The sequence below is a fragment of the Larus michahellis genome, chromosome W, assembly GCF_964199755.1.
Source record: "Larus michahellis chromosome W, bLarMic1.1, whole genome shotgun sequence".
In the NCBI taxonomy this organism is placed as follows: domain Eukaryota; kingdom Metazoa; phylum Chordata; class Aves; order Charadriiformes; family Laridae; genus Larus; species Larus michahellis.
Genome location: NC_133929.1, coordinates 2,319,585 through 2,341,245, shown reverse-complemented (window position 1 = coordinate 2,341,245; position 21,661 = coordinate 2,319,585). Strand labels below are relative to the sequence as shown.

At 47.0% G+C, this 21,661-nt stretch overlaps 1 protein-coding gene across 3 annotated transcripts in view; it reads right to left on the bottom strand.

The window, feature by feature from the left end:
- Nucleotides 1-21,661, bottom strand: part of LOC141735439 (uncharacterized) — a 43,496-nt gene that overhangs the window by 13,531 nt on the left and 8,304 nt on the right. For 2 of the 3 annotated variants that reach the window (XM_074568197.1, XM_074568199.1), the window contains exon 2: nt 2,927-3,076. The exons of the other annotated variant lie outside the window; for it this stretch is intronic. Coding sequence is in view for 1 of the 2 variants with exons in the window: in XM_074568199.1 (XP_074424300.1) it covers nt 2,927-3,076 (150 nt within the window). In the remaining variant the exon portion in view is untranslated. The remainder of the gene's footprint in view (nt 1-2,926; nt 3,077-21,661) is intronic. 3 annotated transcript variants of the gene reach the window in all.

Sequence of the window (21,661 nt, the reverse complement as noted above, 5' to 3'; positions counted from 1 at the left end):
GGCTGGGACTTTGAGGAACCTGGTCTAGTCAAAGATGTCCTTGCCCATGGCAGGGGGATTGGAACTAGATGATCTTTAAGGTTCCTTCCAACCTAAACCATTCTGTGATTCTATGATCTGTAATACTGGTATGAATCATAGAATCATAGAATCATAGAATTGTTGAGGTTGGAAGGGACCTTTAAGATCATCGAGTCCAACCTTTAGCCTACCCTGACAAGAGCCACTTCTAAACCATGTCCCTCAGTGCCCCATCTACCCTTTTTTTAAACACCTCCAGAGATGGTGAATCCACCACCTCCCTGGGCAGCCTATTCCAATGTTTAATAACCCTTTCAGTGAAAAAATGTCTCCTAATATCTAATCTAAACCTCCCCTGACGTAACTTGAACCCGTTTCCCCTCGTCCTATCACTTGTCACCAGGGAGAAGAGGTCAGCCCCCATCTCTCTACAACCTCCTTTCAGGTAGTTGTAGAGGGTGATAAGATCTCCCCTCAGCCTCCTCTTCTCCAAGCTAAACAACCCCAGCTCCCTCAGTCGTTCCTCATAAGGTTTGTCCTCCAGGCCCCTCACCAGCTTTGTAGCCCTTCTCTGGACACGCTCCAACACCTCAATGTCCCTCTTGTAGCGAGGGGCCCAAAACTGAACGCAGTACTCGAGGTGGGGCCTCACCAGTGCCGAGTACAGGGGGATGATCACTTCCCTAGTCCGGCTCACCACACTATTCCTGATACAGGCCAGGATGCTGTTGGCCTTCTTGGCCACCTGGGCACACTGCTGGCTCATGTTCAGCCGGCTGTCAACCAACACTCCCAAGTCCTTTTCTGTCGAGCTGCTTTCAAGCCATTCTGCCCCAATCCTGTAGCACTGCATGGGGTTGTTGTGACCCAAGTGCAGGACCCGGCACTTGGCCTTGTTGAACCTCATACCATTGGTCACAGCCCATCGGTCCAGCCTGTCCAGATCCCTCTGCAGAGCCAACCTACCCTCAAGCAGATCAACACGCCTGCCCAGTTTAGTGTCATCTGCGAACTTACTGAGGGTGCATTCAATCCCTTCATCCAGATCATTGATAAAGATATTAAAGAGAACCGGCCCCAGCACCGAACCCTGGGGGACACCACTTGTGACTGGACACCAACTGGATTTAACTCCATTTACCACCACTCTCTGGGCACGGCCATCCAGCCAGTTTTTTACCCAGTGAAGAGTACACCTGTCCAGGCCATGAGCAGCCAGTTTCTCCAGGAGAATGCTGTGGGAAACGGTGTCAAAAGCTTTGCAAAAATCCAAGTAGATAACATCCACAGCTTTTCCCTCATCCACTAAGTGGGTCACCTTATCATAGAAGGATATTAGGTTTGATAGGCATGACCTGCCCTTCACAAACCCATGCTGACTGGGCCTGATCACCCTGTTCTCCTGCATGTGCCGTGTAATGGCACTGAGGAGGATCTGTTCCATGACCTTCCCAGGCACCGAGGTCAGACTGACTGGCCTGTAGTTCCCCGGATCCTCCTTCCGGCCCTTCTTGTGGATGGGTGTCACATTTGCTAACCTCCAGTCAACTGGGACCTCCCCGGTTGTCCAGGACTGCTCATAAATGATACCAAGTGGCCTGGCGAGCACCTCCGCCAGCTCTTTCAATACCCTTGGGTGGATCCCATCCGGCCCCATAGATTTGTGCACATCCAGGTGTTGGAGCAGGTCCCTCACCATTTCCCTTTGGATTAGAGGGGCTTCATTCTGCTCCCCATCCCTGTCTTCTAGTTCAGGGGTCTGGGTGCTCAGGGAACAACTGGTCCTACTGCTGAAGACTGAGGCAAAGACATCATTAAGTACCTCAGCCTTTTCCTCATCCTTGGTCACTATGTTGCCGGCCCCATCTACTAGAGGACAGAGATAATCCTTAGTCCTCTTCCTATTGCTAATATATTTATAGAAGCTTTTTTTGTTGTCCTTGACAACAGACGCCAGGTTTAGCTCCAGCTGGGCTTTGGCCCTCCTGATTTTTTCCCTACATAGCTTAACTACCTCTTTGTAGTCGTCTTGAGTGGCCTGCCCTTCCTTCCAGAGGCCATAGATCCTCTTTTTTTCCCTAAGTTGTAACACTAGCTCCCTGTTTAGCCAGGCCGGCCTTTTTCCCCGACGGCTTGTCTTCTGGCACATGGGGACAGCCTGCTCCTGCGCCTTTAAGACTTCCTTCTTGAAAATCATCCAGGCTTCCTGGGCTCCTTTGCCCTGGAGGACTGCCTCCCAGGGGACTTTGTCAACCAGGCTCCTGAAAAGCCCAAAGTCCGCCCTCCGGAAGTCCAAGGTAGCAGTTCTGCTGACCCCTCTCCTTGCTTCTCGCAGAATTGAAAACTCTATCATTTCATGGTCACTGTTCCCAAGACAACCTCCAACCTTCACATCCCCCACAAGACCTTCCCTATTTACAAACAACAGATCCAGCAGGGCACCTTCCCTAGTTGGCTCTCTCACTAGCTGTGTCAGGAAGTTATCCCCAGCACATTCCAGGAACCTTTTAGACTGTTCCCTCCCTGCTGTATTGTATTCCCAGCAGATGTCCGGCAAATTGAAGTCCCCCACGAGGACAAGAGCTCGCGATCTTGAGACTTCTCCCAGCCGTTTATAGAATATTTCATCTGCCTCCTCATCCTGATTGGGCGGTCTATAACAGACTCCTACTACGATATCCGCCTTGTTAGCCCTGCCCCTGATTCTTACCCATAAACACTCAACCCCATTATCACCATCGTTAAGTTCAAAGCATTCGTAACACTCCTTAACATACAGTATGAAGTGAATTTGATTTCAGAAGGGGCCAAACCATCCCACAGGGGAGGACAAACCAATCCCAGAGGGGGATCTAACCATCCCAGAGGGGGACCTAACCATCCCAGAGGTGAGAGGACAACTGACCTGACCCCAAAAGTGGGCCCAAAGGAGGACCAATGGGATAACTGACAGAGTCTCATTTCAGAGATGATCTGTGTCATAGAATCTGGAGTCAGCCTGATGTCCCCGGTGAGAGTGCAAGAGCTCATAGAAAGCTTGTGTGGAGAATTCAACCTGTTCAGGAAAGGAAAAGTACATGCAGCACGGGAAGTTCTCAGAGAGAGGGGCTCCATTTTGGATAAAAATTAAGTCATTTTTAGATCATAGAGACATAAGAGGGTGTAGGACACCACCACTTCCAGGAGCCAATAGATGCTGTTAATTTCTTTTTTTCACCTGGGATAGCCAATAGATGATGATGTTTTCTGTTCTTTCAGAGCAATTTTATTTTCCCAGACTGTTTCCCCTTTTTCAGACAATAAGTTACCATTACATCACCTGTGGCCAGACAAGCACAGTGACCAGTCACTTATTTACACGAGACCGTCCTTTTATATCCCCTTACCCCTCTATTTTCCCATACGTGTTCCTCTCTAAATCACCTAAATCCTTTCCTTTCCCCACCTTTGGTTCCTCACCTGAACATCCCATAATAAATTCTGTGCAATCCTGAAATGTTTTTCCCCTGCATCCCATACCCTTAGGCAGCACTCCCCCTCAATATAAAAGGTATTCCAGTGTTGACTCATCTTGATAGGTTTCATACTTAGACACTGGGGCTGAGGCTGTCCTGGGAGAGCCCTAGACAGGGTGTCCCTCCCTCTGAGTCTGTAATATGGGTTCCCACCCACCTTTGTGCCTCTGTGCCTGAATAGCATTCCTAACAGGTAATTTTGGCGTCTGACTAGAATTTTATGTAAATCCTTGCTAGAGGCAAAAGTAGCTCCATTTAGATTGTATTATGTTTGTGTTTATTTTTGATGAGGAGTGGTGGAGGTCTGTGTAGAAGTGTATTGTTGAGGAGTCACAGGTTTACTGCTGCTGCAAGCCACCTAAATCTGCCTTTACTTCTGTCTGAGGCACATGATTCTGTAAAGTGAGGATACAACTTTCACAAACATATGCTCTAGTAAAGACTAATAATTCTCAAAACATCATTTTAAGAGAAAATAAGTTCTTCTCATATGGCCATTTCACAAGTATCTTCATTACTCAGTCGGCAAGGCATGCAGCTGTGGCAATGGTAAATTCTGTGGCTGAGCGCAAGATCGAGGTGTACAGGGGGGTTCCCAGAGCCAGGGAAACCGAGAAAGAGCAGAGAGCCTCGCCAGGAGTTGGCAGTGTTCACAAGAGAGGCTGACGCAGCTTGGGCATTGCCAGGAGCAACTGTGGGAGATTTAAACAGCCCTAGGGAGTGCTATCGACCAAGAGTGCTGCGAACAGGACATGCAAACAGGGATTGAGAGGACACAGCAGTTTGCGCAGAAGGGCATGTGAGAAGGGCCATGCACCCTACTTGTAGGCCCACAGCCCAGGGAAGTGCTCTAGGTCTCTGCCATAATGGTGGGCACTTGCCTCAGAGTTAAAACCAGTGTTTCTACAGAGAAAGCCCCTGAGATGTCCAGTCCTTCCACCCAGACGGAACTGGTAAGGAAGGAGACTTCAGTACAGATGGTAGGTTGCAACAAATGCCCAGACCCTTCTCCTGGAGAAGAGAGAAGTACCTGCAAAACATGTGCACCGGTTGATGATCTGTTGCTTCAAGTGGCCGAGTTGCAGGAAACAGTTAAAAGGCTGCACAGTATTAGAGGGGTTGAGATGGAAATAGATAAGTGGTTTCATAACCATGTTCCTGTAGTGGACACTGCTGAGAATGAGGCACCTCGGACCCTGGTGACCCACAAAAGCAGGACTCTGCTTCCGTCCCCACCCTCCAGCATCACAACCATAAACAGATATGAAGCTTTAACAGCTGTAGACACCCACGAGCAAGGTCTGCAAGGAGAAATTACACCAGCAGCACACAGCGGATACCACAAAAAGAAACAATGAGTGCTCATATTGGGTGATTCTCTGTTAAAGGGCACTGAGGCGCCCATCTGCCAACCTGACAGGAAGTCACGTGAGGTATGCTGCCTCCCGGGAGCTAAGGTCTGAGATGTTGCTGAGAGGGTGCCACAACTTGTCAAGAGCATGGACTACTATCCACTGTCACTCTGTCATGTGGGCACAAATGACACCGCAAGCTGGAACCTGGGCAGAATCAAGGAAGACTACAAAGCCCTGGGGGTGCAAGCAAAAAGTATTGGTGCCCAAGTTATCTTTTCTTCCGTTTTGCCAGTTAGAGGAAAGGGTGCAGCCAGAAATAGACGTATAATGCATATCAACTTCTGGCTTCATGGCTGGTGCCATCATGAGGGTTTTGGCTTTTATGACAATGGGATATTCTTTGATGACTATAGCCTGTTAAGGAGGGATGGGATCCACCTGTCTAGAAGAGGCAAGGGAATCTTTGGCAGCCGGATAGCCAACTTAGTGAGGTGGGCTTTAAACTGAAGGACTCGGGGGGGCAGGGTCCGAAGTGGCAATGCTCACGCCATCACATCCAACTGGGGAATAAGCCAGGCCAACCAGAGCAGCGACAAATGTTCCTTAGCTGCCTCCCAAGATGAGAACCAGAGGGTCAGCTGCCTCAAGTGTATGTATACCAGCCTGGTGAACAAACAGGAGGAACAGCAGGCAGGAAAGAGCATTCGATATAAATGAAAGGATTTAAATTATGTCACTTTTCAAAATATCTTTCAGCGTTACTATAAGGCCATTTGACAGCTTTCCAGGGTGTTGTGCAGTTTCGGCACCAACAGAGATTTTCCTTTCCAGAAGCATAACAGTGCAATAAATTATTTTTTACCTCACTGGTGTCAGCATCAGCGAACGCTTGGGAAGACACCCGTGTCTGGACTCATCCTGCCTCCTTACCTCGCTGCTGGTGATGGCAAAGCGGTGGAAGTCTTTGCTGGGGAGAGAAGACTGGCAGTGGAGCTTGTGAAGGGTCTCCTGCAGAAGGAACACCATGGTGCTCGTTCCTCCAAACTTGCAAGCAGCAAAACTGACCCCCGTCTGCCAGGACTGCTGCTATGGACCCAGTGCTTCAGCTCAGCCTGCTCCCCGGGCTTGTCCATGAGTCTGTGCCAGCTGATATTCCCCAGCTGGCTTTGCAGTTACCCTACAGCGGCTAGAAGTTATGGATCCTCAGTATAAAAGCTGAGGGAGCAAAGAGGTCAGGTTGGCTCTTCTCCAGTGGGCTCTTCTTCAATGACTGATGTCTGAGGAGGACCCCATCAGCTCATCTTCCTTTTGATCCCGGTCATTGTGTTCCAGTTCTCATTTGCCACTGAGTCCAGTCTGGAACTTCCCCAGTGCCTGCCAGCGACATCTCCCTGGGAGCTTGATATGGTTTTGTGTATATTTGTATATATCGTATCTATTTCATTATTTCCTTTTTATTTTATTATTAATATTTCATTAAAGTAGTTTTGTTTTTTTCTAAACTCACAAATCTCTTTATCTCTCTTCTTCCTCTCCTTAGAGTGAGAGGTGGGGGAGAGCATCTGTTGTCTTGTCATTGGCCAACCCAGCCCAAACCATGACAAGCCTCCAGGAGGATTTGTTCTATAACTTTCCTAGGAACTCAAGTCAGACTGATGGGCCTATAATTTCCTGGATCCTCCTTTAAGACCTTCTTGTGGATGGGGGTGACATTAGCCTTCTTCCAGTCTTCTGGGACATCCCCCAATCTCCACGACTTCTCAAAGATTATGGAGAGCGGCCTCACAACAATGTCAGCCAGTTCTCTTAACACCCTCGGGTGGATAGCATCAGGGCTTATTGATTTGTAGGGGTTGAGCTCCTGTAATAGTTCACATACCAACTCTTTCTTCATTGAGGGTGGGTCTATGTTTGCATCAACCTGGATGTTTTCCCCCAAGGACTGGGACCCAACAGTGCTGGTAAAGACAGAGGTGAAGAAAGTGTTGAGAACCTCTGCCTTTTCAGCATTGTTGGTGACTAATATACCTCTCCTTCTTAACAGCAAGCCAATATTTTCCTTCTGTTTGTTGTTTACATACCTGAAGAACCCTTTCTGTAGTTTTTGACATTCCTGGCCAATTTCAATTCAAGCTGAGCTTTTGCTTTTCTAACTGCATCTCTGCACACCCTGGCAATGCCCTTGTAGTTCTCAATGGGTTTTTGTCTGCTTTTCCATCTCTGGTACACTTCTCTCTTGGTTTTGAGCAGACTCAGAAGCTTGTAGTTAAACCAAGGGGGGGGTCTCTTGCTCCGCCTACTTCCCTTACCTTTAAAGGGGATGAACTGTCTTTGTGCTTCCAGGAGAGAGTTCTTGAAAAACTCCCAGCACTCGCTAGCTCCTTTATCCTACATGGAAGCTTCCCATGGAATCTCTCCCAACTGAACTCTGAGCGAGCTGAAGTTTGCTCTTCTAAAATTTAAAACCTTTGTCTTAGTACTAATCTTCAGTGTGCTCAGCAGGATCCCAAACTCCACAATATTGTGATCGCTGCAGCCAAGGCTATCACTATCTGAGATATTACAAAGTAGGTTTTCTTGGTTTGTGAGTAGCAAGTCCAGCAGTGCCTCATTCCTGGTTGGCACATCTAACATTTGTATGAGGAAACAGTCCTCTACGCACTCTAGGAACTTGATGGATGACATGTGAGCTGCTGTATTGTTCTTCTAACAGATGTCTGGGTAGTTGAAGTCACTCATAAGAACCAGGTTCTGTTGACCCGAAGCTTGCTTAAGTGACACAAATATTGCTTTGTTGCCCTTTTCGTCTTGGTTTGGAGGTCGGTAGCAGATGCCTACTGTAAGATCCCCCTTGGAGATGACCCCTCTGATCTTGACCCAGAGGCATTCAATAGGACTTCCACAATCGCCGTAGTTGACTTCTATACATTCAAGGTTCTCCTTAACATAGGGTGCAGCGACTCCCCCTCTTCTTCCTCTTCCCTGCCTGTCTTTACGAAACAGCCTATAGTCATCCATCGTGATCCTCCAGTCACGTGAGTTGTCCCACCATGTTTGTTATTCCTATGATATAACTTTCTGACTGGGCATGGAGCTCCAGTTCATAGAATCATAGAATGGTTCGGGTTAGAAGGGACCTTAAAGATCATCTAGTTCCAACCCCCCTGCCATGGGCAGGAACATCTCCCATTAGACCAGGCTGTTACAAGCCTCATCCAGCCTGGTCTTGACACTTCCAGGGATGGGGCATCCACAACTTCTAGATCAGGTTGCTCAGAGCCCCATCCAACCTGACCTTGAATGTTTCTAGGGATGGGGCATCTACCACCTCTCTGGGTAACCTGTTCCAGTGTTTCACCACCCTCATTGTAAAAAATTTCTTCCTTATATCTAGTCTGAATCTACCCTCTTTTAGGTTAAAACCATTACCCCTTGTCCTATCACAACACTCCCTGCTAAAAGGTTTGTCCCTACTTTCCTGTAGGACCCCTTTAAGTATGGGAAGGCTGCAATAAGGTCTCCCTGGAGACTTGACTTGACTTGACTTGACTTCCCTTCCCTTCCCTTCCCTTCCCTTCCCTTCCCTTCCCTTCCCTTCCCTTCCCTTCCCTTCCCTTCCCTTCCCTTCCCTTCCCTTCCCTTCCCTTCGCCTGTCCTCATAGGAGAGGTGCTCCAGCCCTCTGATCATCTTCGCGGCCCTCCTCTGGATTCGCTCCAACAGGTCCATGTCCTTCTTATGTTGGGGTTCCCAGAGCTGGACACAGTACTCCAGGTGGGGTTTCACCAGAGCAAAGGGGCAGAATCACCTCCCTCGATCTGCTGGCCATGCTTCTTTTGATGCAGCCCAGGATACGGTTGGCTTTCTGGGCTGCGAGTACATATTGTCGGCTCACGTCCAGCTTGTCATCCACCAGTACCCTCAAGAAGACAGAGCCAGGCTCTTTTCAGTGGTGTCCAGAGACAAGGGGAAAAGAGCACAAAGTGAAACACAGGATGTTCTAGCTGAACACACGGAAACACTTTTTTACTCTGAGGGTGACTGAGCACTGGACTAGGTTGCCCAGAGAGGTTGTGGAGTCTCCCTCCTTGGCCTTCAAAAGCCACCTGGAGATAGTCCTGGGCATCTGGCTCTAGGTGGCCCCGCTTGAGCAAGGCAATTGAACAAGATGACCTCCAGAGGTCCCTTCCAACTGCAGCCATTCTGTGATTCTGTGAATTCTTCCTACCCAGCTGCTGGACCCCAGACCAGTGTACCCAGGGATCTCTGTCTCAGGCTGATGGACACTGCTGCTGTTTGCAGATTCAACCAGTAGCAAAGCTGAGCATATATCCCAGAGACGCACACACGCGCACGCACACACAAAGGACACTGACATGGCCAGCTGCACAGACTGACACAGACAAGGCACTGCCTTCAACAGCACCTACAAATATGACCCTCATAAAACATAAGCATAGACAGCTAAGTCTCCTTATTCCTCTTCTGCTGGTAGAGATAGAAGTTCACTACCTCTATTCTGTATTCACAGATCCCCTGAGTGCGACGAGTGAGGGAAACAAGCAGTCGACTCAATATGAGTGATAAAGCAAGCTTCAGCTTTATTGCAGCTTCATCAGACTTTTATACTCTTATACTTAGATATGCCTATTTGTCTTACAACTATTGGCTGTGCACTAAAGATTACATTATTCATACTCCTCCTACATGCGGTTTCTTGGGTCCGGGTTTGTTCCTGTTCTCTCACAGTCTACTTTCTCAAAGTTGTTTATCTGACTTAAGGAAGGTCAGCACGGCCTTCAGCATCTTCCTTATCAGCGTAACTCGGAGTTTTCCATGCAGGCAGGCATAGCTTATTTCTGACAGTCCTGCATGGCGCCGTGCCTGTTCTCATATAGCCATTCCTCAACACCTGAGTACCAACACAAACTCTCTGTCAGTCCAATATCCCTGCTAGGATCCTGGGTCCTCTTACCTGCTTCATGGGTCTCCTACTCACCAGATAGTCCAGCTTGATGCTTGCCAGCAAACACTCACGCACTCACACACTCATGTCACATGTACTCCATACTCATGGTCCCCCTCGAATGCCTGCCTGATACCCCTGCCCATATGTGGGGTCTTTTACTCACCATCTAGTCCAGCTTGAAGTTTACTAGCAAATTACAGATGCACACCCCTACGCACACCAAGTTTAGGGAAGATACAGACCCTTGCATGTGTTCCCACCTCCCAGCAGCTGACACCAGGCACATGGTTCTGTGACCCACAGTCCCGCTCCAGCCACTGATGCTGAGCCCCTCAGTTGCCTTTCTAGCCTTGTTGCTTCCCAGTAGCAGGTTCTGGCAACTGAGACCCTCACCTGCTCCAATAACTGGCCCTGAGACTCCTGCTCACTCCAGTAGCTGACACCACAGGCTAGGGAATGGCACCTACACCCCTGGTCTGACTACAGTTGCTGGCCCCATATCCACTCATGAGTGTACCTCTACTAGCTGGCACTTAGTCCTTGCAGCACACACACACGGGTGTCCTGGTTTGAGGTAGAACAAAAACGTTTTTCTTTCCATAATTTTACTTTTCAGTTAAGTCTCTTCTAACTAACAGCACTCTCTGAAATTAATGGCATATTTTACAGACAGTATTTGCTTCCAGAGTGATAAGGCCTGATGTTTATTGTTAATACTAAGGAATGGTATGCAGAGAGGCTCCTGCTTATACTTATTCCCATAACGGTGAAGGTCAGCTAACTTTGTTAAGTGCTGTGTTGGAGGGTTGGAAGCGGAAGAGTGTAAAGGGGTCGCACCTGTGGGGAGGAGTGGACAGGACAGGCAACCCAAAACTGACCAACAGGGTATTCCATCCCATGTGCATCATGCTCAGTATAAAAGCTGAGGGATCAAAGGGGTCAGGCTCTTTCTTCAATGGCTGCCTTTGATCCCGATCCATGTGTTCTGGAATCCAGTTCCTGAATCCAGTTCCTGTCCATCGCTGAGTCCAGTCTGGGACTTTCCCAGTGCCTGACAGTGACATGATCATCATCCTGGGAGATCAATACTGGTTTTGTATATACTGTATGTATTTCATTATTTTCTTATTGATATTATTATCTTTTCATTATTAATATTTCATTAAAGTAGTTTTGGTTTTCTTTTCAACCCATAAGTCTCTCTCTCTTATTCTCTCTCTTCTCTTCTAAGAAGGCAGAGAGGTTAAAAGAGAGCATCTGTCATTCGTTTAATGGCCAGTCCAGCCTAAACGATGACAATGGAATAGAGAGTGAGATTATACAGAAAGATAGCTGAGAAAGAATTTAATGAGGAGATAAGACAGACTGCAGTGATCAAATGTAGGGCTCAGACAAGCCTACTGACCAGCCCCATTTTACATGGCTTTTTTAAGTACATTAAAAGCAAGAGGACGTCAAAGGAAAACATTGGGTCATACCTGAGGAAGATGGTCACTTGACAAATAGGGATGAAGAAAAGGCAGAGGCATTCAATGCTTTTTTTGCTCAGTCTTTAATAATACTGATAGACCTTGGGCTGCCTGGTCCTCTGAGTTGGAGGACCACAACTGTCACAAGTGTCCCCCAGGGATCGATACTGGGCCCAATGCTGTTTAATATCTTCATAAGTGATCTGGATGATGGGATCAAGTGTACCCTGATGAAGTTTCCCAGTGCTACCAAACTGAGTGGCAAAGTGAACACTTCAGAAGGGAGAGTCACCCTGCAGGAAGACCCGGATAGGCTGGAAGAGTGGACTAACAAGAACCTTATGAAGTTTAACAAGGACCAGTGTAAGGTCTTGCACCTGGGAAAACATAATCCAGGAGTGCAGCACAGGCTGGGATCTACCTGGCTGGGGACCAGCTCTGTGGAAAGGGACCTGGGGGTCCTGGTGGACAACAAGCTCAATATGAGTGAACAGTGTGCTCCTGCGGCAAAGAAAGCCAACAGGATGCTGGGTTGCATCAACAAGGGCATCACCAGCAGAGATAAAGAAGTCATTATCCCACTCTACTCATTGCTTGTCAGGCCACACCTGGAATCCTGTGTTCAGTTTTGGTCCCCACTGTGCAAAAAAGATGTGGACAGGCTGGAGAGGGTCCAGAGAAGGGCCACAAAGATGATCAAAGGAGTGGGAAGCCTGCCATATGAGGAAAGGCTGAGAGAACTGGGTTTGTTCAGCCTTGAGAAAAGAAGGCTTAGGGGAGACCTTGAGATCCCTTCCAACCTGGTATTCTATGATTCAATGTTATGATCTGTTTATTCTATTCCTTATTTCCAGGGAAGTTTGGCAGCCAACTATTATATTCCTGAAACTGTGAAAAACAGGGCTTAGGTTAATATTGATGGAACAGCATGATTGCACCATTCATTTCATTGCTGGGGGCTCCATGATGGTATGAGTGGAAGGGGAGGCTATTTCTAAACGTAATATTTATGGTTTTCCCTTATATTAACATTTAAGTGGCTAGGTGTCGTGATTAGGGCTGGGCTGGCCACTAAATGAAGGACAGATGCTCTTTTTAACCTCCCTCCCTTCAGAGGAGGGAGAGCATCTCCCTTCAGAGGAGAGGAGAGAGAATGAGAGAGAGAAAGAAAGAAACTAAACTACTTTAATGAAATATTAATAATAAAATAATAAAAAGATAAGATAGTGATATTAATAAGAAAATAATGAAATATATACAATATATACAAAACCAGTATGGAGCTCCCAGGATGACAATCACGTTTCCTGGCATTAAGAAAGGGCAGTCCTTGTCCCGAGGGGCTATGCTGCACGATTGAGTGTAGAGGGAGAAGTAAATTGACAAGCACAAATAAGGCAGTATTTTCCATGCAAATTAATAAGAGCCAGCATCAACAGAGTAATGTAAGTGAAGCCCTAAACCTAGGTCACTCAAGTCAGAATAGTTTTAAGAGCAGCTGGATTACTGCTGAAGTCAAGGAAACTGTACTGGGTTTGGCTGGGATAGAGTTTAATTTCTTCATAGTAGCTGGTATGGGGCTATGTTTGGGATTTGTGATGAAAACAGTGTTGATCACACAGGGATGTTTTAGTTACTGCTGAGCAGTGCTTACACAAAGTCAAGGCCTTTTCTATGACTTGCACTGCCCCGCCAGGCTGGAGGTGCACAAGAAGTTGGGAGGGGACACAGCTGGGACAGCTGACCCCAACTGACCAAAGGGATATTCCATACCATATGACATCATGGTCAGCTGGGGGAAGAAGGAGGAAGGGAGGACGTTTGGAGTGATGGCGTTTCTCTTCCCAAGTAACCATTACGTGTGATGGAGCCCTGCTTTCCTGGAAATGGCTGAACATCTGCCTGCCAGTGAGTAGTAGTGAAAGAATTCCTTGTTTTGCTTTGCTTGCATGTGCAGCTTTTGCTTTACCCATTAAACTGTCTTTATCTCAACCCATGAGATTCCTCACTTTTACCCTTCCGATTCTCTCCCCCATCCCACTGAGGGGGGGGAGGGCGTGGGGGGTAGATACTGAGTGAACAGCTGTATGGTGCTTAGCCGTCTACTGGGGCTAAACCATGACAGAAACAAAGGTAATTCAGATCTTATTTGCTCGTATCTTTACCTATCAAAGAATAAAATGTCACATAAACTCACTACAAATCAGTTCAAAACATAAGTCACTAAAGACATCCATTCAACAGGATACTTCTCTCTGTATAAAGCTTTATGCATGGGATTAGTCCCCATCCTACCAAGGAAGGATGTGTGCACAAGGAAAAGAGGAAAAAAAGAAAAGGTATTTTCAGGTCTTTCTAAATTTCCCTGAAAAAAGCAAACAAAACCCCCACCACACCACATCAACTTTATTTAGGCTGTACAGAACTGCACGGTATCTAGGCTGTCTGGGTAAAGGCTTGTTCAGGTATACTTGGTGTACTGGAATTTTCACCACTATTTTAGTAAAACACAATATATGAATTGTATATTCCTTCTTCTGAGGTGGGGAAAAGTCATTCACAACAGCCTAAAAAAAAAAAGCAGCCTTTAATGAAGTGTGAACAGGGAATGGAAAGAAAGTAGGCTGTCACGTTTTGAAGGCAGTGAGATGTGCTCTCTTGAAAGTACATATATTAGGATTGCAGCAGGGTGGGGTTTGTTGTAAGCTAAGGCTTCTGAGGGAGTGGTAGCCCAGCATCCTTGGAGGAAGAATTTGTGCCATCCAGCCACTTAAAGCTTATGAAGGAGAGGTGAAGAATGAAATCAACAGGAAAGGAAAAGTCAGTAAATATGTTACAGAAAAGGCTGTAGCAAAATTTATGAGAAGGCTTCCTTCTTCAGTGTAATTTCTATGTGGGAGGAAGGGGGACTGAGGGGTGGCAAAAAAAAGCAACAAGAGCTTTGAAATGTGATTTTTAATTTTTTTTCCCCATCATTGTAGACTTCTAGCCTATAAACATGAAAGTACTCTGAGGACACAGCTTCAAAGCAACCATGTAAATGAGGGAAGGAATCACCCTCCATCTCCAGTGATGCAGGATGGGAAAAGCTTTCTTAAGGAATTGGGATTTTTGATCAGCTAGAAAATATTGGAAAACCATTCCTTCAAATAGCACTATTTAGAATCATAGAATGGGTTGGGTTGGAAGGGACCTTAAAGATCATCTAGTTTCACCCCCCTGCAGCAGGCGAGGACAGCTTCCACTAGATCAGGTTGCTCAAAGCCCCGTCCAACCCGACCTTGAACATTTCCAGGGATGGGGCATCCATAGCTTCTCTGAGCAACCTGGGCCAGTGTCTCACCACTCTCACAGGAAAGAATTTCTTCCTTGATGCAGCCCAGGATGCAGTTGGCTTTCTGGGCTGCGAGCACACATTGCTGGCTCATGTTGAGCTTCTCATCCACCAACATCCCCAAATCCTTCTCCTCAGGGCTGCCCTCAAGCCATTCTCTGCCCAGCCTGTATTTGTGCTTGGGATTGCCGTGACCCAGGTGCGGGACCTTGCACTTGGCCTGATTGAACTTCATGGGATTCACATGGGCCCACTCCTCAAGCCTGTCAAGTTCCCTCTGGATGGCATCCCTTCCCTCCAATGTGCCAACCGCTCCACACAGCTTGGTGCCGTCGGCAAAATCTCACGAGTAACTTAAGAACAAGGACAAGGAAATGTCATGCTACAGCAGAAATTCAGCCTGAGAGAGATATCCAGGCACTACTTTTCAGGCAGTTGAGTGATAAGAACTAAACCAGTTCAGCTTACTATGGAAAATGGGACTTAAATGTTTTCGGTATCTGGTTTCAAAAGGAAAAAAAGTGGAGAAAAGCAAGCTAGGACTAGGTGAGGAATTCTTGAGAGGTTTCTCAGATCACCGAGACAGAGAACTACTATAGAATACACAATAAGTTGTGTGTCAAATGTACATCTGTGTAATTCTACTTCCATAGTGGAAAAGTGCTCACTTAGATCAAACCCTACACTTGAAAGGGACATTCACCCACCCCATAGCCTGCCTTTCTGTCTCTTGTGTGATACAAAGGAGGCTCTGAGCAGCGGTGATTATGAGATTACTACTCTGGGTAACAGTGTGAATTAACAAGAGCGAACTTCTAATAGGTACCATAATAGAAAGTGCTATGGTAAGGTGATGTAGCTAAGCACCCCTGTCTGTTTACAGAGTGTAAGGAGAAAAGACATCAATCTGTTTTTGGAAATGAAACTGTTTTTTCCATCCTCATTCCAAAGGTGACTTGTGCAGAATGTTTTCAATTGCTTTTTGCATTCATTACACGCTTAAATTTTGGTAAAAATTTCAGAATAAGGTGCCCCAAAAGATCTTTGAAAACCTGGGCTTTAATTTTTCAATGTCTTGCTTCTCCATCTATTAAAGTACTTCCTTCATTCAGCAGTACCAAATAGGTACAGGCTAAACAAACTGTAAGGGATTCAGATACTACAAAACTGGTGGACACCATAGAAAGAGAAGGCGAGCATCAATGTATTTAGTGTTATTTTCTATGCTATTCTTCATACATCAATGGATCAGGATGTTTCTGGATTTGTCTGAATAAAGCAGGGCAGGAATTTGATCTTGTTTGTTCTTTGATCATATTATGCAGAGGTTTTCATTAAATTGTTCACTGTGATACTAATATGTTTCCTGAACAGTTGCAGTTAATTAATACTGTCTAACGTGCATTTATATGACTCCATCAATGATAATCTGCATTTGCAATTAAATTTACTGTGCCTATTTCAAGCTCCTCTTAGTCCTTCATTCTTATCTCTATTAAATGATTGTGGATTGTTATAAAAAATTGCAATTTGACTTTTCCAAATAGTTGATGAATGAACAGAAAGTTTCAACTTCTCAATGCTAAATTTAACCTATTTTGAAAATTCAACACTTTTTTTTTCCCATTTCTTACCATGTTCTAATCTATGCCAGAACTTGGCTGCTAAGCTACTGACAATTTAAATTTCTTATAAGCATCTTGAGAGGATATATCAGACTTTAGAAAGTCCAACTGAATCGCAAGCCATCTTCTGCTATTTACAGGCAAAACAAAGCTGGTTAGCTATAGAGCTCACATTTTCTTGCTGTCCTGGTTTCAGCTGGGATAAAGTTAATTTTCTTCCTACAAGCTGCTGTGTTTTGGATTTAGTATGAGAATAATGTTGATAACACATATTGGCTTAGTTGTTGATAGGCAATTGTTTACTGCTCAGGCCAGCCCTCAGGAGTCCCAGACTTTGGAAAAAGTAACAGGGAAAGAGGAAGACTTCCCCTTGGTTGAGGAGGATCAAGTGAGAGATCAGTTAGGTCAATTAGACATCCACAAGTCCATGGGTCCCGATGGGATGCACCCGAGAATGCTGAGGGAGCTGGCGGAAGTCATTGCTGGGCCGCTCTCCATCATCTTTGAAAAGTCCTGGAGAACAGGCGAGGTGCCTGAGGACTGGAGGAAAGCCAATGTCACTCCAGTCTTCAAAAAGGGCAAGAAGGAGGACCCGGGGAACTACAGGCCGGTCAGCCTCACCTCCATCCCTGGAAACATGATGGAACAGCTCATTCTAGGAGGCATCTCAAGGCATATGGAGGAAAAGAAAGCTATCAGAAGTACTCAACATGGATTCACCAAGGGGAAATCATGTCTGACTAATCTGATAGCCTTCTATGATGGCATGACTGGATGGATGGACAGATGAGGGGAGGGCAGTGGACGTTGTCTACCTTGACTTCAGCAAGGCGTTCAACACCGTCTCCCACTTTCCCATAGGGAATCTTAGGAAGTATGGGCTAGATGAATGGACAGTAAGGTGGATAGAAAACTGGCTGAAAGACAGAGCTCAGAGGGTAGTGATTAGGGGCACAGAGTCTAGTTGGAGGTCAGTTGAGGAGAAATAACTGGACTCCAGACAATCCAATGTGAATCAACAGAAGCCGTTTATTAAGCACAGATCATCATCTTTTATACCCTGTGTTGTAGCCGTACACGCGACTCGCTTATTTCTGATTAGCTCGCTACACTGTCCACGCGCTGTCCATGCAGTTCGTTCACACATCAGATTGGTTACAAGAATTCACAGTCAATTGCTTAGTCATTAGCACAACATGTTTTCTACCTTCTCAGTTCTCATTTTTCCCATGTACTAATTCCATCTTCTACCACCTGTTTTGCCCTTAATCTAATCTCTCATAGTAGGGAGGCTGGCTCACGTGACCATTTTCTCTCAGACACATTCCTACAGTCAGTGACGAGTGGTGTTCCCCAGGGGTCAGTACTGGGTCCAGTCCTCTTCAATATATTCATCAACGACCTGGGTGAGGGGATAGAGGGCACCCTCAGCAAGTTTGCTGATGACACAAAACTGGGAGGGGTGGCTGACACACCAGAAGGCTGTGCCGCCATACAGAGAGACCTGGACAGGCTGGAGAGTTGGGCAGAGAGGAACCTTATGAAATTCAACAAGGGCAAGTGTAGGGTGCTGCACCTGGGGAGGAATAACCCCCTGCACCAGGACAGGTTGGGGGCTGACCTGCTGGAGAGCAGCTTGGTGGAAAGAGACCTGGGAGTCCTGGGGGACAACAGGATGACCATGAGCCAGCAATGTGCCCTTGTGGCCAAGAAGGCCAATGGCATCCTGGGGTGCATCAAGAAGAGTGTGGCCAGCAGGTGGAGGGAGGTCATCCTCCCCCTCTACTCTGCCCTGGTGAGGCCACATCTGGAGTACTGTGTCCAGTTCTGGGCTCCCCGGTTCAAGAGGGACAGGGAACTGCTGGAGAGGGGACAGCAAAGGGCTACCAAGATGCTGAGGGGACTGGAACACCTCTCTTATGAAGAAAGGCTGAGGGACTTGGGTCTCTTCAGTCTGGAAAAAAGAAGGCTGAGGGGGGAACCTTATCAACACTTCTAAATACTTAAAGGGTGGGTGTCAGGAGGATGGGGCCAGACTCTTTTCAGTGGTGCCCAGCGACAGGACAAGAGGTAACGGGCACAAACTTGAGCATAGGAAGTTCCACCTAAACATGAGGAGGCACTTCTTTACTTTGAGGGTGGCAGAGCCCTGGAACAGGCTGCCCAGAGAGGTGGTGGAGTCTCCGTCTCTGGAGACATTCAAAACCCACCTGTGCAACCTGCTCTGGGTGACCCTGCTCTGGCAGGGGGGTTGGACTAGATGATCTCCAGAGGTCCCTTCCAACCCCTAACCATTCTGTGATTCTGTAATGCTTATATTAAGTCAAGGACTTTTTCAGCTTCCCATAGAAGCTGAGAGGGAGCGTAGACAGGACAAGCTGGCCAAAGGATTATTCCATACCGTAGACATCATGCTCAGTATATAAATGGGGGTTGGCCAGGGGGCATGAATCCACAATCGCTGCTTGGGATGGGCTGGGCAATCGATCATCAGGTGGTGAGAAATTGCATTGCATCACAGTCACTCATTTTGTATATTCTTTTATCATTATTGTTATTTTTATCTCCTCTTCCATTACTGTTCTATTAAACTGTCTTTATCTCAGCCCACGAGGTTGCCTTTTTTTCTGATTCTCCTCCCCTGTCCGACTTGGGGGGCGAGGGGGTAGTGAGTGAATGCAGCTGCATAGTCCTGGCTGCCGGTTAGGGCTAAACCACGACACTTGCTCACTCACCCACAACGGGATGGGGAAGAGAATCAGAAAGGTAAAAGTGAGAAAACTCATGGGTTGAGATAAAGACAGTTTAATAGGGAAAGCAAAAGCTGCGTGTGTAACCAAAGCAAAACACGGAATTAATACACTACTTCCCATCAGCAGGCAGATGTTTAGCCATTTCAAGGAAAGCAGGGCTTTATCACGTGTAACGGTTACTTGGGAAGACAAATGCCATAACTCTAAATGTCCCCCTCTTCCTCCTCCTTTCCCCCAGCTTTTATTGCTAAAATAAAATATAGAGTCCCCGCCTCTACTAGTGCTGAACCTTACTTCGTACCAATCTTTGTTTTCACCTCCCAGTCAGCGGCACAGCTCTGGATTAGAGCCCAAACTAACCAAGCACAGGTTGGTTGTTTTTTCTTTTATTTTGTGCTCCACTCTTACCTAATCTTTGATGCTAGAATGCCTCACTAGTGAGGTACGTCTCATCAGTGAAGAACTGCTGCTCTAATGAGAAAACTCTGAAATTTAGAGCTTTATACACTAAAATCCAAGATAGAAACAATGCCTAAATCGACAGATGTCCAATGCTTCACACCTGCAATAGGAACATTGCTTCTCATTTTCAGGAAATTTGTTATGCAGTGGGGCCTCTTGGGTATGAGTCACCTCCTCAGGCGATGCTCCAAAGTCTCTGCCTTCTGACCAATCCATGATCTCTTCCAGAATTCCAGGGCAGCTGGGTTTCCCTGTTCCGAGCCTGTTGTGTGATCAGCGCTACCCACTTACTCCATGTAACATTGGTTGCTTGATGTGTAGAGGGGACCCTTCCTTTGAACATCCAGCTCATCACAGGCTTGGCACTGAGGCGCCAAGCGGAGCTGTCTTTCTGTACCAACATGTATTGGGATTGTGTGGCAAGGTTTTGGTAGCGGGGGGGCTGCAGGGGTGGCTTCTGTGAGAAGATGCCAGAAGCTGCCTGCGCGTCCAACAGAGCCAGTTCCATCTGGCTCCAAGACAGACGCACCACTGGGCAAAGCTGAGCCCATCAGCAACATTGGTAGCACCTCTGTGATAACATATTTAAGAAGGGTAAAAAAGCTGCACAACAGCAGCTGTGAGAGAGGAGCAAGAATATGTGAGAGCAACAACTCTGCAGACACCAAGGTCAGTGAAGAAGGAGAGGGAGGAGGTGCTCCAGGCACCAGAGCTGAGATTTTCCTGCAGCCCGTGGTGAAGACCGTGGTGACACAGGTTGCCCCCCCGCAGCCCATGGAGGTCCACGGTGGAGCAGATATCCCCCCTGCAGCCCATGGAGGACCCCGCATTGGAGCAGGTTTTCTGGCAGGACCTGAAGAGCTGCAGTCCATGGGAAGGACCCACGTTGGAGAAGTTCATGAAGGACTGTCTCCCATAGGAGGGAGCCCACACTGGAGCAAGGGAAGAGTGTGAGGAGGAAGAAGTGGCAGAGACAACATGTAATGAACTGATTGCAATCCCCCGTTCCCCATCCCCCTGTGCTGTTTGGGGGGGGGGAGGTAGAGAAACTGGGAGTGAAGCTGAGCCTGGAAAGAAGGGAGGGTTGAGGGGAAGGTGTTTTTAGATTTGTTCTTATTTCTCATCATCCTACCCTGATTTTGATTGTCAATAAACTAAATTATTTTTCCCTGAGTCGAGTCTGTTTTGCCCGTAACGGTAACTGGTAAGTGATTTCCCTGTCCTTATCTCAGCCCACGAGCTTTTCGTCGTATTTTCTCCCCCGCCCTTTTGAGGAGAGGGAGTGATAGAGCAGCTTGGTGGGCACCTGGTGGCCAGCTAAGATCAACCCACCACACAACAACTTCTGAAGTGGCTCGAACACCGTCATATGCTGCTAGTATCTCCTAATAACTTGGGGTGTAGCAGGCACCTCTATACCCCTGGCTCCAAAATCCTAGAGGCTGACCTTTGGTCTCTCCAGAGATTGTTCCTGCTCAGGGCCCCACTCAGAACAGTTCTTCTTTCAGGTCACTTGATAGAGAAGGTTCACAGGCTGACTGTTACCTGGAATATGCATTCTCCAGGAACCCACAATGCCTATGAAAGCTTGTATTTCTTTTTGTTAGCTGGTGGGGGCGTATTTGATGATCATATCCATAGGGATGTCATGATGCCCATCTTGCCATTTTATTCCCCAAAACGGGATCTCTTCTGCAGATCCTTTGACCTTGTTTCTTTTTATGGCAAAACCAGCTTCTAGAAGGATCTGGATTACTACCCACTACTACTTTTTCAGACAGGCAGAGATGATCTGTTAACAAGAAACCCAAGAGCAATCAAGAGAGACTTCCGGGCCTTGGGACAACTGGTTAAGGGGTCAGGAGCGCAAGTAGTGTTCTCCCCTGTCATTCCAGTCACAGGGAAGGATGAGGGAAGCAACAAGAAGAGCCAGCAGATCAATACCTGGCTCTGAGCCTGGTGTCAGTGTCAGGACTTTGGTTTTTTTGATCACAGGATGGTTTACACAACACCAGGCCTGCTGGAGACAGATGGGGTACACCTGTCTCAAAAGGGGAAAAGGATCCTTGCACAGGAGTTGGCAGGGCTCATCAAACAGTCTTTAAACTAGATTTGAAGGGGGAAGGGGATGAATCCAGCAGCAGAGATGCGAGGGTCGTT